Source organism: Cibotium barometz, chromosome 20 (assembly GCF_041138505.1).
Source record: "Cibotium barometz isolate CiBa-2024 chromosome 20, ASM4113850v1, whole genome shotgun sequence".
Taxonomy (NCBI): Eukaryota; Viridiplantae; Streptophyta; class Polypodiopsida; order Cyatheales; family Cibotiaceae; genus Cibotium; species Cibotium barometz.
Window position 1 is genome coordinate 17703439 of NC_141065.1, and position 22235 is coordinate 17725673.

Genomic DNA, 22235 nt, shown 5'->3' on the forward strand with positions numbered 1-22235 from the left:
TCCCATCTACTAGGCATCACCGAACCATATCTCCGGATCCTGCTCTCACCCAAGTGGTGCTCCTGCATCATCAAAATATCAATGTTGCCACCAACCAGGCATCTCTGAAGCTCCTGCCTCAAGCAACCACGATAGCGTATAAAGTGTGCTCCGCCAAGGCCCTGTACATTCCATGAGATGATCCTCATGGATGCCCTGCTGAGGTGGATGCTGTCTCAGCCGTACGGCGGGCCTTCGCAAGCGGCTTGGATGGAGAGTAGTCCCCATCCGAACGGCTGCGAATCTGCCCACCCGGTGTACTGCAAGAATCCCGGATCAGGCGCCAGTGGGGGCTGTGGCCCATGGCGACTGCCTCCCGCTCTGACAGAGCAACCTCGTGTATACACACATATCCAGGGTCGCGTGCTAAGTCTGCCACTATGCGCACGACCAAATGCTGAATCCCTGAGGTATCCACGCTCCCGAGATCCAAGAAAAAATGAGCCAACTCCCAAAGTCGGCCTATCACATCTGTCACCTCCAGATCGCTCATGTGATGAGAAAACTCAACTGCCTGAGTCTTCAAAGTGTTGAGAGCGAGCTCTAGAGTCCACTCCCGGTCGCAAGGGCCACATAGAGGGAACGAGAAGGCCACCGCTGAGTCTAGTGCCTCCTCCCCGCGGGCCGGAGGTATCACTACATGAACTCGGATCGGGAGACGGGAGGAGGCGATGGTGGAAGCGAGGCGGTGGGAGGGGACGGGGGTGGGGGGGGGTGAAGGTGGGGGTGCTGGCATCTCCTGGTCCTCAGTCGTCGCCGCGGGCTAATTGGCATAGGTCTCCTATGTGATGCTCGAGCGAGGTCAGTGCTCAGCGCTCTCCGGACTGCAGGTGAACGCCAGGGAACTGCCAGGGCCTCCCGGGAAGGTGAGGCGGGCGGAGGGGGAGGAGGGGGAGGCGAGGGAGGTGGAGAGGGAGCCGCTGCCGAAACCGGAGCGGAGACGGGAGGAGGCGATGGTGGAAGCGAGGCGGTGGGAGGGGACGGGGGTGGGGGGGGTGAAGGTGGGGGTGCTGGCATCTCCTGGTCCTCAGTCGTCGCCGCGGGGGTCTCCTCCTGGAGGGGAGAAAAGCTGTTCCTCACGGGGACCCAGTGAGGCTGAGACTGTGGCTGCTGCTGCAGCAGCGGTCTCTGGGCGTGTTGCTGTGGCTGTCTCCCTCGGCGGCGCCCCTGTCCAGGCTGCCACTCCGAGGTCTCTGTGGCCTGAGCAGGTGTCCCGGACGCAGCCTGCCGAGCCGAATCTGTGGGCGGGCCATCAGTAGCCTGCTGCTGTGGTGAGGGTCGGGGTCTCCTGCGAGGACAGGCCCTGGCCAGATGACCGACCTGCCTGCAAATGAAGCACTGGTTCGGGAGCCCCGAGAACTCCACTCTCTGATCTATCCACCCCCCCCTATCCTAGGTAGCTGAATGACCTTAGGAAGGGAGGAGATGTCAGACACCAACACTCTGACCGAAGGTAGCCCAGCTGCTCTGGCCACCACTGAAGCTGCTGAGGGGTCCGTCTCTAGTACCGAGCCCACCAATGCTCCGAGCCTGGAGAGGAGCGGAAGATACTCCTGGCGGAGACCAGGGAAACAAACTGTAACATGGAAGAGGCGCTCTCCCTGCTCCGCCGCTGCTGGGTCAAATCCATGCTGCCAAGGTCTGAAAAAAGCCCGAGCACCCCTGATGTCAAGGGGACTCATGGCAAGGACCTTGGCAATGCTCTGGGCGGCCTCGAACTCAATCTGATAATGTCCCCGGCCCAGGAGCTGTACATCCAGGATCTTGCCCACATCTGCAAGAAGGCGGGCTTGAAGAAGATCCCTAATCTCCCCTCTGCTGGGGCGAGTGCCGACTATACGGCAGATGGTGGAATGAGCCTGGAGGCGTTCCACCTCTGCGGTGAGGCTCGCTTCCTCTTCCGGCGAAAGAGAAAGCCTGATGGGGGTGACCTCAGGGGCGGGCGAGGGGGCTGCGGATGAGTCCCTCTGAGGCGGGGCGGGAGGAGCCTCCATCAGAGTCTGAAGCTGCGGCGAAGGCGAGGCGAAGGCGGGATCCTGCTGGAACCGAGTTGCACACAGAGAGGCAGGATACGGAGCGACAAAGGAAAACAAAACCCCAAAGGGGGGGCGGAAGCAAGAAAAAGGAAGGAGGGGGGGGGGGGGGGGGGGCGGGAGTAGGCGAAGAAGAAAAAAAGAAAAAACCCCAAAAAAGGGGGGGAAGGCGGGGGCAGCGCGCAAGAGGGATGGGAGGAAGCGAGCTTGCGGTGGGGAGGGGATGAGGCGCTGCAGAGGGGAGGGGGGCGCGGAGACAAGGGGGGGAGGCGCGAGGAGAGGAAGGCGAGCAGAGCAAGGCGGCGGCAGCAGGCGGAAAAAAGGGGGGGGGGGGGGGGGGGGGGGGCAGCAGCGGAAGCAGGCCGGGGGGGCTAAAAGACAGGCGGCGGGCAATGCAGGGAAGGCGGGGGGGGAAGGAGCGAGGGGAAGACGGGGGGGGCGAGCAGGCAGGGGGGGCGAGCAGGCGCTGTGCAGCAACGCGAGCAGGGAGGGGGGAGGCGGGAGCTTCAGCAGGGCAAAATTTTCTTATAAAAGCTGCATGAAAAAAACGCATACCAAAAAACAGGATGTTTCGAAACTATGATCTCCACTGTGTGGAATTAGTAGTATACCACTTATCATGATAGTACATCTATAGCATGCTAGACAATGACTGCATAATGAGCTGCATATGACTAGGATTAGCTTTTCTAGGAGCACATGTTGCCACCATGTTTTGAAGCTCTCTGCATAGATCAAGGTTATGTTGAGTATCATAAGAACCCATGGCTTAGCAAAAGGTGAAAGCATAAAAAATGGGACCATAATGCACATAAAACGATAAAGTTGCAAAATTTGCCAATAATAATAGGCTTTGTTATCAGAGAGGCACCGGCTACAAGACTAGGCAAACAGCTTCATTTATCCCAAAACTTACCAAACATGCCTAATATGGCTTAACTGAATGGCAGATGAATAAAGAAGATATTGCAATTTCCACAGCACTGCATATACAACTAATACGAACCTTGTAGATCGTAAACCTATCACCAGCACGTGAGTCAATAACTGTAATTCCATCCTCTGGGACTAGGAAATGTTGTGTGAAAGGCCACCAAAGAAACTGGCCTGCCTTCTTTCGCATATCTCGTAACCTGCTTATCCTTTTTGTATAAGCTGCCTCTAGTTGTAGTTGAAGTTCAGAGAAGAGTCTGCCAGACTGTATAAACCAATGGGAAAGATCATCGTTTGCATCTTGAGGTATGGTCGGAAGGACCATAACAGGCAATCTGTACCGAAAACAGGGCCAAAGAGTCAAACCAAGCATCTTCTCTCCATAGAAGCAACAAGAAACTGTAAACAAATGTGAAGACACAGGAAAGTTTAAACTGCAGCTAATTTTTTCAAAGGAGAGGAAGAGTCGAAATGATGTCAAGTCATTGCCTTCAAATAAATGTAAACACTTCACCCCCATAAATAATGTTGCATCACAATCTCATACTTATCAAAAACCAATTATATGCATGTTAGAGCACACATGAGGTGGAAGAGTTGGTGGAGAACCTCAACATACAGTTGCCCAAGCCTTTTTCTTGCACCCATAGTGCCTTCTGCAAGTGTACAGACAGTTGTACAAACTGCAGCAATCTATGCATGTGAACCAGAATTGTACAAATATCATACTTTGGACCATGTCAAGCTACGCACTGTCATGTACTCTTCGCAAACAAAAGCTGCGGAATCAACCCCGACTTCGACAAAACATGTTTACAAAATGTTTGCATTGCGAGAAACACTCCAAAAGTGGCTCCTCCCCAAAATAATCCCTAGGGCCCCAAACTTTAAAAGTCCCTAGGGCCACTAAGGCCTAGGGGCAAACTTCAATAAACATTAAAGTTTAATGTTTCTAGTTCCCCCCCTTCACACCTAGGGATGTCCACACATCGTTAACTCTGTCCGGGCACCCCCCATGTGAATCATTCAATATTCTGCCTCTGCAATCACCATGCCCACACTTGTGCTGTTCCATTTTCACAGGGCCATGACATTGGGTATATCTCCGCAACATGAAACAACGGCTAAAACAAGTGGGCAAGCGATGTCCCAAACTTTCATTACGAATTTTCAAACCTTTTCTCGTTATTCAAAAGTTAAGTGATGTCTCTTTAAAGTTAAAGTTTCCGGAAAGTTGGACTATGCACAATGTCTTTCATGTTTCTTGGTTGAAGCCATATGTAGGTCCAGCACTGCACGATATATTAGAAGAGCAACAACCAGAAAGTGAACAAGGCCCATGTAATGAGCAAGCACATAATTCACCCACAAGCCAGCTTCCAAATTAACGCAATTCTAGATTAAAGAAGAAGACGTACTCAACATTCTTTGTATCACGAATATCTAGTAAAGTGGAATGATAAACCTCAGGAAATCTCAACTTGGAAGAAGGTAAGCAATTTAAAGAAGAGATTCACTCCTCTAGGGACACATCTACACTAGGGATGTACAAGGGTTTAGATCCTTAATGTGGATTAAGGGCACAATCCACATATGCAAGGACTAGCAAGGATAAATACTTGGAAATCTAGCATATAGCCATGTGTATAACCTTGTTGGTTGCCACCTTGGAGAATCGAGATGTTCTATATGTGAAGGCATGGTGGTGATTATTGGAGAATACACAAGGTAGAAGAAGACCTTTTCTAAGATAATGGTGGGGTTACAAAGAAGAAAGCCACCTCTGTATTTCTGTTCCAGAGAATTCAAACCATCCACAAAATGCTCCACCTGCTCCGACTAGTGGACGGTCCTTGAGAGGTGACTTCCAAAAATGAGCTAGATAGCAGGTGGAGCAAAGTGCTCCATTGCTTCTTCAAGTCGCGTTGGTAGTCCACCACTGGCATGAATTGTTTCAAGACAACCTTGCAGAAATAAACCCAAACGGGTAACAACATAACATCTCAAGTGGTCTTCCCACCATAAGCAAGTAGCACTGGTCAGTTATTGTACAAGCTGAAAAACACAAGAGTAGAAGCCATCTCATGGTTCCAATTGATAACAACCTCACCATCGATCTTGCCGTTCAACTTGGGGGCTTCAACAACTTCAAGAGCTGAGTTCGCTCCTCACGTGGCATGGAAGCAAAACTCACTTCCCTTTCGAAGAACCAAAGATGGAGAAGGGGAACATGCCGGCAAATCCGAAGGAGGACACCGTCGGCAGCACTTCTCACGTTGATGACTTACTGAGAATGGTGGCTCTCATGCTGACCAGCACGATACTCCAAAAAATGACTTTCCCAAGACCAAGGGCAGTGTTTGTTAGCATTCATCTCCTGTCTATACTATACTATACTGTAGGGAGTGAGGGCCTGTTATGTGCGTGTGCCCGCCCACGGGAGGAGTCCCTGATCATGTTCATATCTTTCCCATTTTTCCAGTTTTGCTGTAGGCGTGGGGGGCAGTTTTTTCTCTGGTCGCCCTGTAGGAGTCGGCTGGCCAGGAGGGACCCACTTTTGATGCTGGCCGACCAGGTCATACCTGGTCGTGGGCTGGCCAACCAGGATATGCTAGTCGTGGAGCCACACTGGGGCTGTCGGCCCTGTTTATACAGGCCGACTGGCTGCCCCAGCCCATATATAGATGGGCACCTTGCCCTCCCACTTGTTGTACCGGATATATTGTGTATATAGCAGAGTTCTACACCACTTCTCCTCTCTTGCACCTCTATGTTTTCTGCTCTCGGATTTCTCTCATTTCCGCTGCACATTCCGACATGGTATCAGAGCCCAAGGTGGCTTGAAGCTTTGGAGACGGTGCGAGCTTGCGGGGCTGCTGTACTTGGTGCTGATTGGATAGTGTTCAGGCCGTGTGGGAGGTGGAGAAGTGGGTCGAAGGCGGGCATCACTACTGGACAGCCACCTTGGAAGAAAACGCAGCCTCTTCTTCAAAAAAATTTTCCCACCCATCCTCCCTTCACAAGACCAAGTGAACCCCCGAGATGGCACATTTGCTCGAGATGGCAGAGAAACCTGTGAAGATCCCCACCATCCCAACATTCCCGGTGGACCGACAGTTGGACAGGAACAACTATGGCATTTGGAAGGTCATGATGGAGTTTGTTTTGGAGTCTTATGATTTGGCTGACTTCGTCACAGTTGGAGTTTCCAGGCCAAATCCGGAGGAGGACACTTCACTATAAGTCAAAGAGTGGGAGGCCCAGGCACAGTTGTGGGATCATGTCAATGCCCATGTGCACTCCTTCATCTTCCTCAACCGCACACCCCAAGTGATCAATCATATCGAACACATGACGCTAGCTTGAGGGATTTAGTAGCACTTAGCGATATCACTCGTGAAGAGCGTTTCCTTGGAAGCGCAAATGCAAGCGATGAATCTTGCAGAGTCTTAGACGATGCGGGAGCACATCAACAAACTCCAAGCTCTTCAACAGGAGGTTCTTCAAGCTGGGAAGGAGATATCATAAGAGAACATGGCCATCACCCTACTGTCTCATTTGTCCTCTCAGTACTCGGCTCTCTATTCCTCTTTGATCACCGTCAGGAGGCTCAGCACCATTACATGGGAGAAGCTTGTGCCGATCATTTTGGACCAAGAGGAGCAGTTCATGAACCCTCCACAGGGCGGACGTTCCGAGGCTTTGACTGGCCAGCGGACGAAAGGCCGCAACAACAACAACAAAGGCAAAGGGAAGTCTTCACAATTGAAGTCTTCTGAGAAGAAGCCCAACTCGGATCGTGATGCCTTGAAGGCCGAGCGAACCTATAACGGTAACCATTGTGGCGGGTTACTACTGGAGGAAATGTCCTCAATGGAGCTCCGAGAAAGGTGTAGATTCCTCAGCTGTAGCTACAAAGACTCCAACTTTTGTGCACTTGGAGATTATGGACAACAGAGCTTCATCTTCTTCGAGCAGGGAGGCGGTTGGTCTCACCGTTGGGGATCCTCGGGAATGGATTCTAGACAGTGGTGCTTCCAGGCACATGACTCTTTCCCGAGAGTTGTTACAAGGCCTCCAGAGGCACACATGTCACATCTTTATTGGTGACAAGTCCACTATCCCAGTTCACAGTGAGGGCAGATTGGAGATCGTTCCCGATGGCAAAGGGGGGAAGCATTCCTCCTGGGTTCTTTATGTCCCATCTCTTGGCTTTCATCTTTTGTCAGTGCATGAGGTTTGCAAGACTGGCATGTGAGTGGAGTTTGATGAGCATTCAATTGCTATCCGGGCAGGGTTGTTTGTGGAACATAAAAAAAGCGGTACGAAACGCGATCCAAGATGTTTTTTTTTCCATGACAGTTTCGCCAGCCGTTTTTGTAAGCCCAACGGGGCGTGCAGTGACAAACTCAACCACGTGTCGAAGAGATAAAGATATAGAGAGAGAGGGGAGAGAGAGAAGGGAATAGGGATCTTGCACAGTACACCACATTGAGCAGGGAATAGGCCCCGCCCCCTTTCAAGAATTTATTCAGGAACAATCCATGGGCACACTGGCCAAGATCAATACAATCAATGAATACAAAACAAACAGATATGCCAATGTAGGATATCCAAGTTGATGTCAATGTCGAGGCACAAGATCTCTGATGCCGAGCACACCACGGGGATGACCCACAAGTATCTTTTACCGGGCTAGTACCAAATCCAACATCCAAATCCAAATCCAATGAATCCAAGTCCGAGTTCCAAGTCCAAATCAAATCCAAAACCAAGTCCATATCCATGTCTAAGTCCAAAATCCAAGTCTAGATCTAGATCCAAGTCCAAATCCAAGTTCAAATCCAAATACAAGTCTGGATCCAAATCCAAGTCCAAGTTCCATAACGAAGTTCCATGTTCATGTCCAAGCTTCGTGCCCAAGCTATATGTCCGAGTTCCATGTTTATGTCCACTCTTCATGCCCAAGCTATATGTCCAGGTTCCATGTTTATGTCCAAGCTTCATGCCCAAGCTATATGTCCAGGTTCCATGTTTATGTCCAAGCTTCATGCCCAAGCTATATGTCCAGGTTCCATGTTTATGTCCAAGCTTCATGCCCAAGCTATATGTCCAAGTTCTAAATCCACTCGCTCATCCCATGAATAATCTCCACAACTCCTATAGCCTTGTCGATGATGAAAACCTTAGAAACGCTCTTTCTGGCAAGAAAACTGATATAAAACTTGTTTTAATGGTTTTCGAACAATAAAAACCTCCAAAAAGCAATTTTTAGGGTTTTTGAGCAGTTTTAGCGTTTTTGAAATTTTTAGGGTTTTTGGAATTTCAATCCGTACATGTCAATACAGTTATGTACGGTTGTACGGATCCGTGCAGTCGTACGGACAAATGATGATGTGGCGCTACGGTTGATGGAGGCACTCCCAATCAACGAGCAGCGAAGAACTGCTCCATGATCAGGTAGATGATGATGAAGAAGAGGATCTCCACGCTTCAACGAAGATGGCAACGCGATGAAGAGGTTCTTCTTCAACTTGATGCTCAAAAGAGAGGCTCATGCTTCTTTTATACTTGGGGAAGCTTTGCTTTTTTCCAAAAAGTGATGCTTTTACTTTGCTTTTGGTCTTTTTAATAGTAAAATATTACTCAACTTTAGTCAAAAGTTCTTGTTTTGCTTTTCTAACTTCAGGGCCTTGCTTTTTGGCTTTGGAGCTGCTTTTTGAAAAAGCGGCTTTTAGCTTTTTGGTCCATCTCAGTCTCCTCTTTCCAATGGTGCCCTTGGCTCACGGTCAAAAGTGTTTGACTTTTTGCTTTTTCTTGCTTTTTGACCAAGAATGGTGCTTTTTTGTAATCAAACCTTATGGAACCTGTCCCCATGTCTTCTTCCACCTGTCTGGTGTCCAGGCATGGGTTTCATCATGTAAAAGAGAGCTAGGAGGGCCAAACAGTTACAGTTTTTTCTAGCATTCGTTATCTGTTGCCGTTTTTGTGGCCACCAACCCATCTCTTGACTGTTGTATGCCGACGGCCGATATGGTACGATTGTAAAAGACGTTTTTTTAGCTACCCACCCATCTCTTGGCTGTTGTATGTATGCCGGCTACATTTTCTTTGGCTCCCCACCCATCTCTTGGCTACTGTATGTATGCCGGCTACGTTTTTTTTGGCCACCCACCCATCTCTTGGCTGCGGTATGTATGTCGGCTACACTGTACCCACCCTCCCTTTGCTCAAGCCCCCAAGGCAGCAAGGCAGCCCGCTTGGGCCCCATCTCTCTCTCAAGCTCTCTAGGGCCTACCATAGTTACCAGGAGTTTCAGAAACGCCTGATTTGAAACGGGTTTTAGAAACGTTTCAGAAGTTTCAGAAGTTTTTGAAACGGCCAAAAAAAAAAGTTTCAAACAAAAATACAAAAATATATATTTTTTTTAATATAGAATGTACAATAGTACAAGAAATAAGTGTTTAGGTCTTACTACTTAGCCTATCTATTTCAGTAGGCAGAATACTTCAAAAACATGCCTCATGAGAAAACACATTGGATTCATTATTATTCAATGTAAACAATGATTCAATGCTAGAAAACAACACCCATATTCATCTCTCTACAATCCACATTCCATACATGATACTGGGCAGCCAAGAGTCTGGTACTTCACTTAACACAATGATAAAAAACATCATAATAAAGATAAATCATGATGACTCCCAAGAGTCATGACAATCACACAATGGCCCAGGGTCCACCAAATCCAAAAAAAATTACATAGATAAATGACTCAAGGCTCATCCTCCTGCCCATCATCCTCATCATCCTCTCCATCACACTCATCCTCACTCTCACTACTAGTACCACTGGCTGAATCCTCCTCAAATGCCTCATCCTCATGATCTGCTGCTGCTGGTGTCGCACTGGTACTAGCAACTGCCTGGGATCGTGTACCATGAGATGTAGCTGTAATCTCCTCATACAACATGGAATAGATGTCTCTGTCCTCCTGAGGGATGTCGGGGATCTCATGCACTTTGTGATATCAATCTTGTCAGGATTGACTTGGCAAGGCTCAATGGGGTTCCCTTTCTGCTCTATCAATCGCAAGTTGCAATGACAGAACACAAGCCTCTCCCATTGTGCAGTTGAGAGCCTATTTCTCTTCTTTGTGTGGAAAAGTGCCCATGTAAGTTGCAAGTGGAAAAAGAAAAAGTAAGCAATGAGCATATACTTCAATCTTCTAAGTTCTATGATCTATCTAACTTCAAGAGCAAGAATAAGAGTGTTACTTCTCAGGAGACAATAACGTACAAGCATCGAGGGCTTCTCCAATCTTGTCCATGAACTCATAGAGGAGCCCAATGGTACTCCCCTCCATGTCCGTGAGTCGAAGGACACTATACATGGGATTGAGTGTCTTGACAAGTGCCTGTGCATCATTCCACCAAGTCTCCCTCATGACCATACGAGCAAATCAAACTGACTTTGGTGCATCTTTGTCATCCCATGTTGCCCACTCACGACATACCAGTGTGCGCATTAGGCCATGGTGCACCCTCACAAGCCTCTCCACCACAATGAAAATGTAGGCAAAGCGGGTTTTGGATGGCTTCAAGAGCTCTAGATCAGAATTGGCTCTATACCTGCTCAACACTTTCGGCCTTTTGGTGACAAAGTTCACCATACTAGAGGCTCAAAGTAGCAAACCGGGCAACAACATAGTCATCCTCTTTCTTGAGGAATTTTGTCTTGAAGACTTCTTCGAACTGTGCCCAAGTCGTTGGTTTTTTTTTTTTTTCAAAAAGGACACTTCTATTGAGTATGAAAAAATTTTACAAAATGGAAATTTCACACCAAGCAAGGTGGAGATCTCAACCAAATAGGAAGCATGTGCTGCCAATAGGGTCCCGAATGACAAGATGTGAAAAAGATACCAATGTCCCACTCTCTCATAAACTGGACGCGCTTCCTCTCCGCAGCCCTCGAAGATCACTGGATTCTAGCCCAGGTAGCCATAATGGTGTGAATAATATCACTCCAAATCCTGCAAAGACACTGAGAAACAAGAACGGGAGTACCCTCAATGGCCTCGGTGCATCTAGCCTTCTAGATATTCCTGATTGGACGAATCTGGGGGCCCTCAATAAGGTCATGCACGTCACATCTCTCCACTTGCCATCCATCCTGTACAAAAAAAAAGACCGGTACATCATCCTCCCTAGGCAAGGGGAGACCCATAACCTGAAGAGAAACACCTGTCCCAAAAAAAACCCCAAACCAAGAATGATCACGGCCTTCCAAGAAAGATCCAGTAATCTAGTGGTTGGGAATGGCTGCATCAATCTGTGCAATCCTCCGACTAGAGCCTCTCAAATGCTACGTGAAATCCAATCTCTGTACCTCGGTGAGGCTCTGAAGCCTCTTCCAAGCCAGCACTGTGGAGCATAGGGTCTCCCAGCCAGCCCAAAGAATATGCATAGCTACCCCAAGAGGCCTACCATGCACATCTAAGATCAAATCATTCCACAAAATGCACTGCCGGTTAACTTCCTCCGCTGAACGTGGGGGATGTGTACCAAAAAACTCCTCAAGCGGTGAACTGCATCCGAAAAAATAAAGCGTGAGCTGAGAGTCCAACCACCTCCGCGAACAGGGACACACTTCGTGATCTGCTGCATGAGAAAGTCCTTCCACGGCTCAGTGCCTTGAAGAAAGCCCCTAACAACCAGCTTACAAAGCAAAGCCTTACATTGCACCTCAGGGTCAATGATATTCAATCCCCCTTCCTGCTTAGGCCTGATAATGGTTTCCCAAGCAACTCTAGCCCTAATGTGTGCATTTCCATAAGCCCTGACCAAAGAAAGTTCCGAATAAGGCGACGAAGCTAGCCAATGCAGCCCTTATGAAAAATCCAGCACGAAGCGATAACCAAGACGTGGCTAGCAAAACTTGGTTAACCACCAAAGTTCTAGAGGCCAAGTCGAGCTTCCTTCTACTCCAGTGATGAAGTTTGCTTTTAATGCTTAAGAGCACTAGAGCAAACTGTTGTGCAGGGGAGATGTCAACGCCCACCTGACAACCAAGGTATCTGGCAGAGCATCCTCTCTCAATCCAAGTAAAACCAACATCTGTACCCCAATCTGCAAGAGGAGAATCACTGATCCAAAAACCAACTGATTTATGCCAATTGATAGTAGCTCTTGCTACCAAACAAAAGGCCTCCAAGGCTGTCCGAAAAGCACATAAACAAGCATGTGAAGCCTCAAGGAACAACGCCGTATCAACTCCTAAGAGTCCAAAAACTCTTCCTCTGTGCATAAAGGCAGCCTGGAACCCAGAACACCAGGGGCAGCCCGAAGAAACTTGCTCGTAGCCTCAGCTACAATGAGGTACAATAAAGGGGCGAGGGGACAACCCTGCCTCACGGAACGGGAAATCTGAAAACGCTCACCATGCCCCCCACAGACTAAAACAGTGCTATGAGCTCCTACGCCTAATAGCTCTCCTTGTCCAGAGCCGCCTCCTTCTTGGACAAGGATGCACATATCGAAGCACTAAATGTTGAAGACGAAAAGCCAAACATAATGTGAAAAGTGAAGGGCTGAGCTACAAACAAGGAAAAACTGATTGACACAGCAAAATGAGCTGACTAAGTAAAATCAATTGATGCAAAAGTCAAATGCTCAAGAGGAATGCTGAGAAGCTTACAGGTCAAAGCTGATGGACACAAGTCCAATGTCAAAAGAAAGATAAATGATTGAACAACAGCAACAAGAGTAGTACCAGTAGCTAAAAAACTCTGATGATATATGAATGAATTGCTAGTGCGGGGTTGAGTCTTGAATGTACGACTAAGAAAAATAATGCCAATGTACAAAAGAAGGCAGAACCCTAGATTAGAGTGAAAGTATGCATAAAAAGACCTTACCTAGAACGTGCGGCGGCACCACCAAGGAGATGAAGACCACTAGGAGCCAACGCCAACAAATGAATAACGTCAAGGCCAACAATAGGTTGTCAAGTCGAGCATGGTAGAGTGTAGGTGAGAGAGACAACAGAATGAAAGCTTTGAAATGCTCACTCTGAAACTTGCTTCTCGACAAGTATTGGCGGCGAAGAGCTATTGGTGGCTGAGAAGCCAAACTCTAAACCCTTTGCACTGTCTTCAAGACAATAAGGCTCTGATACCAATGTTGGATGTGAAAGGAGATGCTTTGCACAGGCTCATAGATAAAACACACACATGTGCTTAGAGAGCGACATAGATGATAGTGATAGTTGGAATGTACTCAATGGAAAACGAGCAAGTGGAGTACAACTCTAGTAGCCCTAGCGCGTGGGTACCTCTAATAAAGTGCCTCCCAAGGTCACTTAGCAATAACCCTGTTATTATTGGCCTTTGCTTTATTTATAAGCTTTCCTATTTTATAGATTTTATCTATAACTAGACCCTGGTGACCTCCTTGTAGTACACCTTTCCTACACTCTCAACCTTGTGGTGTATGGAGCACACATTGGTTTACACCAGTAGAGTGGGTTCAATTCTTAGTAGGGTTGGTTGGTTGTACAAGTCAAGCTACAACTTAGGGCCAAGCTTGTATTGCATATCTCAATTGATATTTGCTGTCTTAATCAAATCGTTTCCACATAAAACCTGTCAAGTCTAGACAGGTTGGGGCCAGTGCTCCTCCTATCCAAACGCGAGAAGCTAAGACTCCCAAGGTTTGCGCCGAAACTCTGGAAGATGCCAAGGGTCCTGTCCTCTGAGTACCAGCATCAGCTCCTCCCAGGCAAAGTACTCTACTCTTGAGACTATGGCCGTGCCTCCTCCAAGTCTATCCTCTGCTGCCTCAATCATGTTGAAGTCACCGCCTATGCACCAAAAGTCGGCTTGGGGGAGGGCCCGCCGGACTGTGCTCCAAAAGAGAGCTCTACCTACAATGGTGTTTGGGGCATAGACATTGAGGAAGCAGGGCCCGGAAGCAAAACATAGTCCTCAAAGAGCTCAATGTCACAGGCAAGAACCATGACCCTGGGGACAACATCCACCGAGGCAGTGACCACCTGGGCAGAAGATGTCGACAAGGCGTGGAGGGGGGGCACTTGAAGAACCAACCCAAAGGCAGACCCGATGGCCTCTAACATAGGCCAATATGCACGAGGAAGACCTAGGAATCTGAGAGTAATCGGGAAACGGTTCCGATCTTCCTCAACAGGGTCAAAATAGCTAGAGTAGGGAAGAAAGAATATCTTCCTCGGGCCCAATGGAAAAAGGGCTGCCCTTCAAAACCTCTGAGGCTGCGTCCTCAGAATCAAAATCCACTTGGAAGAAACCTCTTCCAAGCAACTTGACATCTCGAAAGTGTGGAGTGAGGTTGGAGAGCAGAGCCGCCAGGACCATAGTCACAGGGGACGGCGGGGACGGCGCCTAGGAACGCGGGGACGCCGACACGGGACGGCGCAGGGACGGGGACGGACGGGGACGGACGGACGTCCCCTGTCTAGCGTTTCAAACCGGGGACGGCGTAGGGACGGGGGACGGCTGTCGGGGACGGCTGTCGGGGGACGGCAGATAGCCGTTGCGCCTGCCCGTTTCTGGCCGTTGCGCCCGTTTTTGGCCGTTGCGCCTGCGTGCTGCGTGCCTGCCCCACTGTAGCCGTTTATGGCTGTTGGGCTTGGGCTCTACTAGCCGTTTATGGCTGTTGGGCCTTGGCCCTCTCTCTCTCTTGCCTATCTATATCAGAGCCCACCTCTACAAGGCTACAAGCTGCCACACACAAGTTCATTGCTCATTGCTCAAGCTTCTTGAATCTTCTCAAGTTCTCTCGAGTCTCTTCCAACTTCCAAGTTCCAAGCTCTAGGGCCTAGGCTCTCACCTCTCCCTCAAGCCTCTTGAGTCTTGACTCTTCCAACTTCCAAGCCTCTAGGCTCTCTCTCTCTCTCTCTCTCTCTCTCTCTCTCTCTCTCTCTCTCTCTCTCCTCAAGGCTCAAGAGTCAAGCGGCAAGCCATCTTCAACCATGGCATCCTCCTCACGTGTCGGGGCTTCTCGTAGAAGGACAACGGGATGGACATGGTGGGAGGAGGTAAACTACACCACATCCGTTCATGGAGGCAGTTCTCGGCCATGGGTATGCAAGCTTTGCCCGTACCGGCGAACGGGTGGCGCCGACAAAGTGCGAGCCCACCTCTTGCATGAGAGTGGGCATGAGGTGAGGTTTTGCACGAATGTCACGCCCGAGAAGAGACGGGAACTTCTTGACAAGCTTAGCGTCTACGAAGCGGTCGAAGCGACAAGAAGGACACCACGAGTGGCCGTGGATCCCGCGACGATGGGGAGAGGAACTCAAGCCTCTACCATGGAGTCATGTGGTGGATCGGGATCATGCACACCATCACCTTCGCCATCAAGTCGGAATGTTACTCCATCCACGACACCGGCACCCTCCATCTCCACGGCCTCTCAATCATTACGTGGCCCACGGCGACAATCTACACTTGGGGAGAATTGGAACCCCAAGTTGAAGGAGGAGGTGGATATGGCGGTGGCCCGCTTCTTCTTCCACGACCACATTGCCTTTCAAGCGGCTAGGTAAGTGCAATCGATCATTGCCAATTCATCATTCATGTTTTCATCATCCTAGTCTCCTTCTCATTAGTAAATTACTTTCTTGAATAGGTCGGAATACTTCAAGGTAATGGTTAAGAAGATTGGGGAGTATGGCTCAACCTATACGCCCCCCTCATCCGAGAGCTTGCGCACTACATTGCTCGACAAGGAGAAGCGCATTGTAGAGCAAGCGGCCGACAACACAAAGCGGCAATGGGAGAGGAACGGAGTCTCCCTCATTGTGGATGGATGGAGTGACACCCGCAAGAGGAGTATTCACGGCATGGTTGCATATTCCCGTGGAGAGATGTACTTCATCTCATCTCATGATGCATCCGGCACTGGGAAGAGCGCGGATGTGCTTGCGGCGGAGTGGGCTACCACCATGGAGATCGTTGGCCCCGAGCATGTAGTCGGCTTTGTTGCGGATGGGGAGCCTTCCAATAGGGCGGCGGGAGCTATTCTCCAAGGTATGTATGGACATGTCACGGTGTCCTTTTGTATGGCTCATTGCCTAAACAACCTCCTCAAGGACATCGGGGCATTACCATGGATCAGCCCGCTCATTGAGGAGGCCAACACCATGGTCTCCTTTGTCCTCAACCACCAAAGACTTCGGCATGAGTTCAACAAGAGGTCCTGTCTCTCTCTTCTCAAATATTCCGACACCCGGTTCGCCTACAACTTTCTCATGTTGGGCCGGTTGAAGGATTGTAGTGGTGCTTTGAGGGGGCTTTTCCTTAGCGACGAGTTTGTCGCCATGCAAGAGTCCCATACAAACACTGGCCAAGAGTGTAGGCTACGGGCGGATGACGCCTCTTGGTGGGAGCGTGTGAAGACCACAGATGCTATGGTGAGGCCCATAGTCCACCTGTTGAGGATTGTAGACGCTATGCAGCCATGCATAGGCAAGGTCTACGAGGCCATGGATCGCATGATAGAGAAGTTGAAAGACTTCGTGCCTGACGAAGACAGATACGAGGAGATCCATGCCTTGTGTCTAGGAAGGTGGAATTCCTACTACTCTCCATTGCATGCAGCAGCTTATGTGGTGGACCCAGAATTCCAAGGCAACAAGCAGGAGAGCGACCGGGAGGTGAGCGCTGGATGGAGGATCATCTTGGATCGTCTTGTGCCTGATGCATCGGTTAGGCGCAAGATCAAGGACCAGCTTTCGATGTACAGGTCGTTTCATGGCTCCTATGGCTGTCATGATGCACAGGTTGACCGCTCCAAAGTTGGTGCTGCTCTATGGTGGGAGGACTTTGGTTCAGATGGACCGGAGCTGCACCAGCTTGCCATCCGCATACTTAGCCAGGCCGTCAGCTCCTCTTGCTTGGAGCAACTTTGGAGTACCTACAGCCACATTGCCTCTAGGAAGAGGAACCGACTCGGGGTAGAGCGTGCCAATGACCTTGTCTTCGTCAGCGCGAACTTGCGAATGCTTTGCAAGAGCATGACCAAGAAGGCAGATTCCTTCACCGAGTGGGAGATGAGTCAACAAGAAGAGCAACGGGAGGATGAGGTGCAGGAGCAGCATGCCAGTGAGGATGAGACTGAGGATGAGCTTGATGCTTCTTTGGCAGCCGCACAAGCTACCCATGACCATGAGGCGAGCACTTCACGTGGATGATCATTCATGGATCATGATTCATGGGCCTTACTACTTAGCTCTAGCCTCTAGCCTCTAGTCTTCAGCACTTTTTTGTCATTGACTCATTTGAGTCCGTCCTTGTATTTTGCCTCCTTAAGGCTCCTGAGTCCTGACTCTTGAGTCATGACTCATTTTGTATCTACTTAATTATTATCTTTGACTCAAAATCTTAGCATTTTAGTGTAAATTTGTGCTCATTTTGATGTGCTTCCAAAGTAGAATAAGTGCAGAGTAGAAAATTTTTAAAAAAATTTATTTTTTGAGTGCCGTTCCCTCCCCCGTCCCCGTTCCCTACTTATGGCCGTCCCCCGTCCCGTCCCCGTCCCCGTCCCCCGTCACCATCCCCCGTCCCTTGTGACTATGGCCAGGACCCAATCTTGAGCCTGGAGACGGAAGGGGTGAGATCCAAAGATTTTGGCAATGAGGGTCCTTTTGGAGTCTTTCTATTTCAGCGTAGAGGACTGCGAGCTCGGCTTCGGAAAAAACAATAGTTCACCCAGCCGAGGGAGAATGATTAGCCATGATGCTAATCGAAGAAAAAGACCGACTTGAACCCGTAAGAGGAGCAATCCGAACCAAGGGAAAGAGGCAGGCAAGGAAGCGACGGAAAGGAAGAGAGGGTGGAAAAGGGCAAAAAAGAGAAAATCAAATAATAGGAAGAAAAAAGAAGAAAAAGAAAAAGAAAAGAGAGAGAGAGAGAGAGAGAGAGAGAGAGAGAGAGAGAGAGAGAGAGAGAGAGAGAGAGAGAGAATAAAAAAAGGGAAAAAAGAAAAAGAAAAGAAAAGAAAAAACAAGAAAAAGAAGAAGAAGAAAAGAAAAGAAAAAGAAGAAAAGAAGAAAGAATAAGAAAGAAGAAAAGAAATAGAAGAAAAAAGAAAAAAGAGAATTAAAAAAAGAAAAAGGAAGAAAAAAAGAAAAAAAGAAAAAAAGAAAAAAAGAAAAAAAAGTAGGGCGGGGGAAGGGCAACGCAGCAAAGGCTGCGCAGAATGGAGGAGGCGAAGGAAGGAGGGGAGGCTGGGGAAGGGCAGCGCACCAAGCCTGCGCATGCGCAGAAAGGAGGAGGCGGAGGAAGGAGGGGAGGTGGAGAGAGGAGGGGAGGAGAACAAGGAGAGCAAGAGGGGTTGAGCGCACACAGGAAACAGCAGCGGGAGGAAGAGGGCGGACAAAAGCAGGGGCGAACAACGGGAGAGAAAGGAGGGGAGGCGGAGGAAGGAAGGGGGGCGACATAGACAACAGAGGTGGAGGTTCGGGGAGCTCGCAGGTCTTCAGCACACTATCACCTCAGGCGACCAAGTCGTTGGTTTAGGGTTGAGTTCTTTCCCCAAAGCAAAGCTTTGCCTGAGAGGAAACCTGCTGCTAATTGGATCTTTTTGCCATTGCCATATGGATGAAACTGAAAATAGACTTGCCACTTATGTAGCCAAGTGTCCACTATCTCCTTGGTACGTTGCTTTTGCTTGCCCCCCAAACTATTCCGGAGTAATATTGGGGCCTAAAGCAGATGCCAAGGTATCCATACCCGAAAGAGTAGATAGGGTAGTGGTCAACAAAGAGATGGAGTTCTGTAAAGCCTGCATCTGCGCGGCGATTTGTGCTTGACATTCCGAGGAAGAAGCTTCAAGAGCAACTTTAAACTCTTGGAAATCTGATTTTAAAACAAAATTGTCGAAAAGATCGGCATCGGTGTCTTCACGTTCGAGAATGGGCTCCAACTCGGATTCTTGGGTCGACATCTTGAAGAGGGTGTGGGTTTATAAAAACCCTGTAGGCGCATGTTTAAAAAAAATGAAAGCAAAGGTGATGTTTTCATTTTTTAATAAAAAAACAAAAGCAAAAAAAACACCCGACTTGGCTTTCGCTATTCTCTGCGCCGTCTTCATGCCACAAGGCCGCCTACTTACGTACGCCTACATAAGCTGCCGCCTATGCACGAAACTGGGCTGCCTGCAATCAGCTATGGCCTGCGCATGTGAACCCGGCCGTAACCACATGTCTACGCTGCCACTTGCGCACATACCTGCGCACTTGCACTTGCGCCGCCTGCGCAAGCATATAGTCTGCGCACCTGCGCCTGCCTACGCAGGTTGGTGACACCTGTGCTGCCTGGCTGCGTGTACCACCCGCCTGCGAGCGACTGGTACAAGAGCTCTTTTGGCTGGATTCTCTACGCAGCCACACAAGCGCCACACAGCTGCATAAACGCTACTGCCACACAAGCGCCGACCAGCCCTCCAAGACTAATAGCCGTCCATACTTCTCTCTCTCTCTCTCTCTCGCTTACATACATACAACCGACTCGTTGTTCTACTTCTCTCTCTTTCTCAAACTGTTCATACAGTTGAGAAAACACAGCCCTTCTTCTTGCAAAGCAAACAATCCATACAAGACCAAAATCCCCATCATGGGTTCTTACAATACAAAGAAACATACTGAATCTGAACAAACAGCAGAATACACCGAAAAAACAGCAAGCTTCTCGAACTCATACCTTTTCTTAGACCTCATCTTCTCTACCTACCGACTTGCTCGTTCTCGAGGTTTGCTCTGATACCATTGTCAAATCCCCATAGGATCTCCTCGTAGAACGCTCCTGGTACAAGACTCGAAACCTGCAAACAAACCAAACGTGAAGGGGGTGCAGGCCTGACTCACCTCCCAACCTTGACAGCCGTGGGCAAGCCCAAAGTCTTGGCTGTCCCCACCGAGCCAGGAGCTGAGCTAACTAGATGGACGTACCGACCAATCTCTACCTCGTGACGTCCCATACCGCCACAAAGCTACCCTCGCGGGCCTCGAGACTGCTGCCGGTCTCGGTTGCGTAAAGCAGGTGCACGTCTGCACTAGATCCAGGCTCCTGACCATAGAGCTCTCACAAAAACACGCGAGACTCTATATGACTAATGACTAACCTTGGCCACCCTTTTATAGGCTCTTGGCCGGTCATCGAGCGACCACACTTGGACGCCCACCCGTCCATACTTGGGTGCCCGCCCGTTAGTCTATCCCTAACTCAGCTCGCCAATCAGCTTACCTAGCTCCAAGCTTCCCTAAACCCCCAAGCTAGTTTTGTGTGCGTGTAGCACACAGTAGATACACACTGTGCACATTCTTCTAGACCTCGCAGCTCACACAACTTTGTTAATTACAAACTTGTGCAGAAATTGGGTCTTGATACGACGCTCAACAATCATACCTATGAGGTACGCCTCCCTGCGGATCGGCGAGTATGGGATTGAAAGGTGGAGACGCTACTGATCCAGATTCAAGACTACAAAGATACTCTGGAATGCCATATTATGCACCTAGAACATGTAGACTTGTTATTAGGGATTGAGTGGTTTAAGACTCTTCAAGTCTAGATAGATTGGTCTAGTCATATTTTTTCTTTTGAACATAGGAACACCCAGTATAGTATCTTAGGTGATTGTATACATCCCTCTCAGGAACCTCTTGTGAATACAATTGATTTTGGTAATATAATGGATTCTTCTTTGTATACTGCATTCCATTGTGTATTGATTCCACTTTCTTCATTTCTCATACCTTCTATGGATGTCAATGAATTAAGTGTGTTTGAAAGCAAAGAATTACAGAAGATACTTGATTCGTTTCAAGATGTATTTCCTAAGGAACTGCCATCGGGGGCTTACCACCCAAAAGGACAGTAGATCATCGTATTGCCCTGATCCCTGGTGCTCACCCTATTAGTATTCCACCTTACAGGATGAGCCAAGCTGAGGAAGATGAGTTGGCCAAACAACTCGAAGATTATTTGAGGATGGGCCAGATCCATCCAAGTAAATCACCTTGGGGTGCACCTGTGTTGCTTAGGAGAAAGAAGGACAACACCTGGAGAATGTGTATAGATTACAAGAGATTGAACAAGCTGACAATTAAGAACCGTTATCCTCTCCCTAAATCAGATGACCTGATTGACCGGTTAGCCGGAGCGAAATATTTCACGAAGATAGATTTACATACTGGCTATCACCAGATACATATTCATGAAAGGCATGTCAAAAGAACCGCCTTTCGGACTAGGTATGGCCATTACGAGTTTCTGCGTTCTACGAGGAGATCCTATGGGGATTTGACAAACTTGCCCTCCCACTTGTTGTACCGGATATATTGTGTAAATAGCAGAGTTCTACACCACTTCTCCTCTCTTGCATCTCTGCATTTTCTACTCTCAAATTTTTGTCTCATTTCCGTTGCACATTCCGACACCGCTAGTCCGATTGGGTAACCATAGATCAAATATCCAGAGTGGTAAGGAGCTGACATATGCCCAAGTAGCCTCCATGCAAGCCTCATGGATCTCCATGCGCTCATTATGGTCCTCCTCCATCAAGCCGTGGATCAAAACTGTGATTACCTCTACATCCCTGATAAACAACTAGGGACCAATTATCAATAAAGGAAATTGAGCACTTTGCATTCTAAGGTCCTCAGCAGGCAATTAACATACACATATGTGCCCAAAAAAAAAAGAAAATTTGTGAGTTTTCTAGCCTCTGATACTACTTGTGCTTTGTGCAAAAGTTATCAGAGCAAAAAGAGAGCAGAAAAACACAAATGAAAGCACATACACAAAGTGGACCTAGATGTTCTTTGCCCAAAGATGACTGCAACTCCAACTTCTCCCCATTGCCTTGGGCTTGCCCTTCACGGTGGTGAGTTCCAACAAATATGAGATGGAAATTTAAGAACCCAAATGCCTCTTATAAAGGTGCAACAGAGGCTGGTCAGCTTCTGCCCAGCTGGGTCCAAGGCTGCCTGGCCCACCACCCCAGTGCACTGAGCAATGCCGGTTGTTGGGCTCCCAATTGTTGTTCCCCCCAAAACCCGGCCGGAGGAGATATCTATGACAAGGTGCCACCACAACCTATATATGGCTCTTCAACTTCCCATGCTCTCGCATATGGGATAATCCACTACTTCCAATCATGTGATAACCCGAGAGTAAGCTACGTGAAT

At 48.7% G+C, this 22235-nt stretch overlaps 1 protein-coding gene across 2 annotated transcripts in view; it reads right to left on the reverse strand.

Moving 5' to 3' along the window:
- LOC147627606 (bifunctional dethiobiotin synthetase/7,8-diamino-pelargonic acid aminotransferase, mitochondrial-like) overlaps positions 1–22235 on the reverse strand; it is an 83750-nt gene that overhangs the window by 59599 nt on the left and 1916 nt on the right. For both annotated transcript variants that reach the window (XM_086814513.1, XM_086814512.1), the window contains exon 3: positions 3079–3340. In XM_086814513.1, the coding sequence (XP_086670639.1) occupies positions 3079–3340 (262 nt within the window). The remainder of the gene's footprint in view (positions 1–3078; positions 3341–22235) is intronic.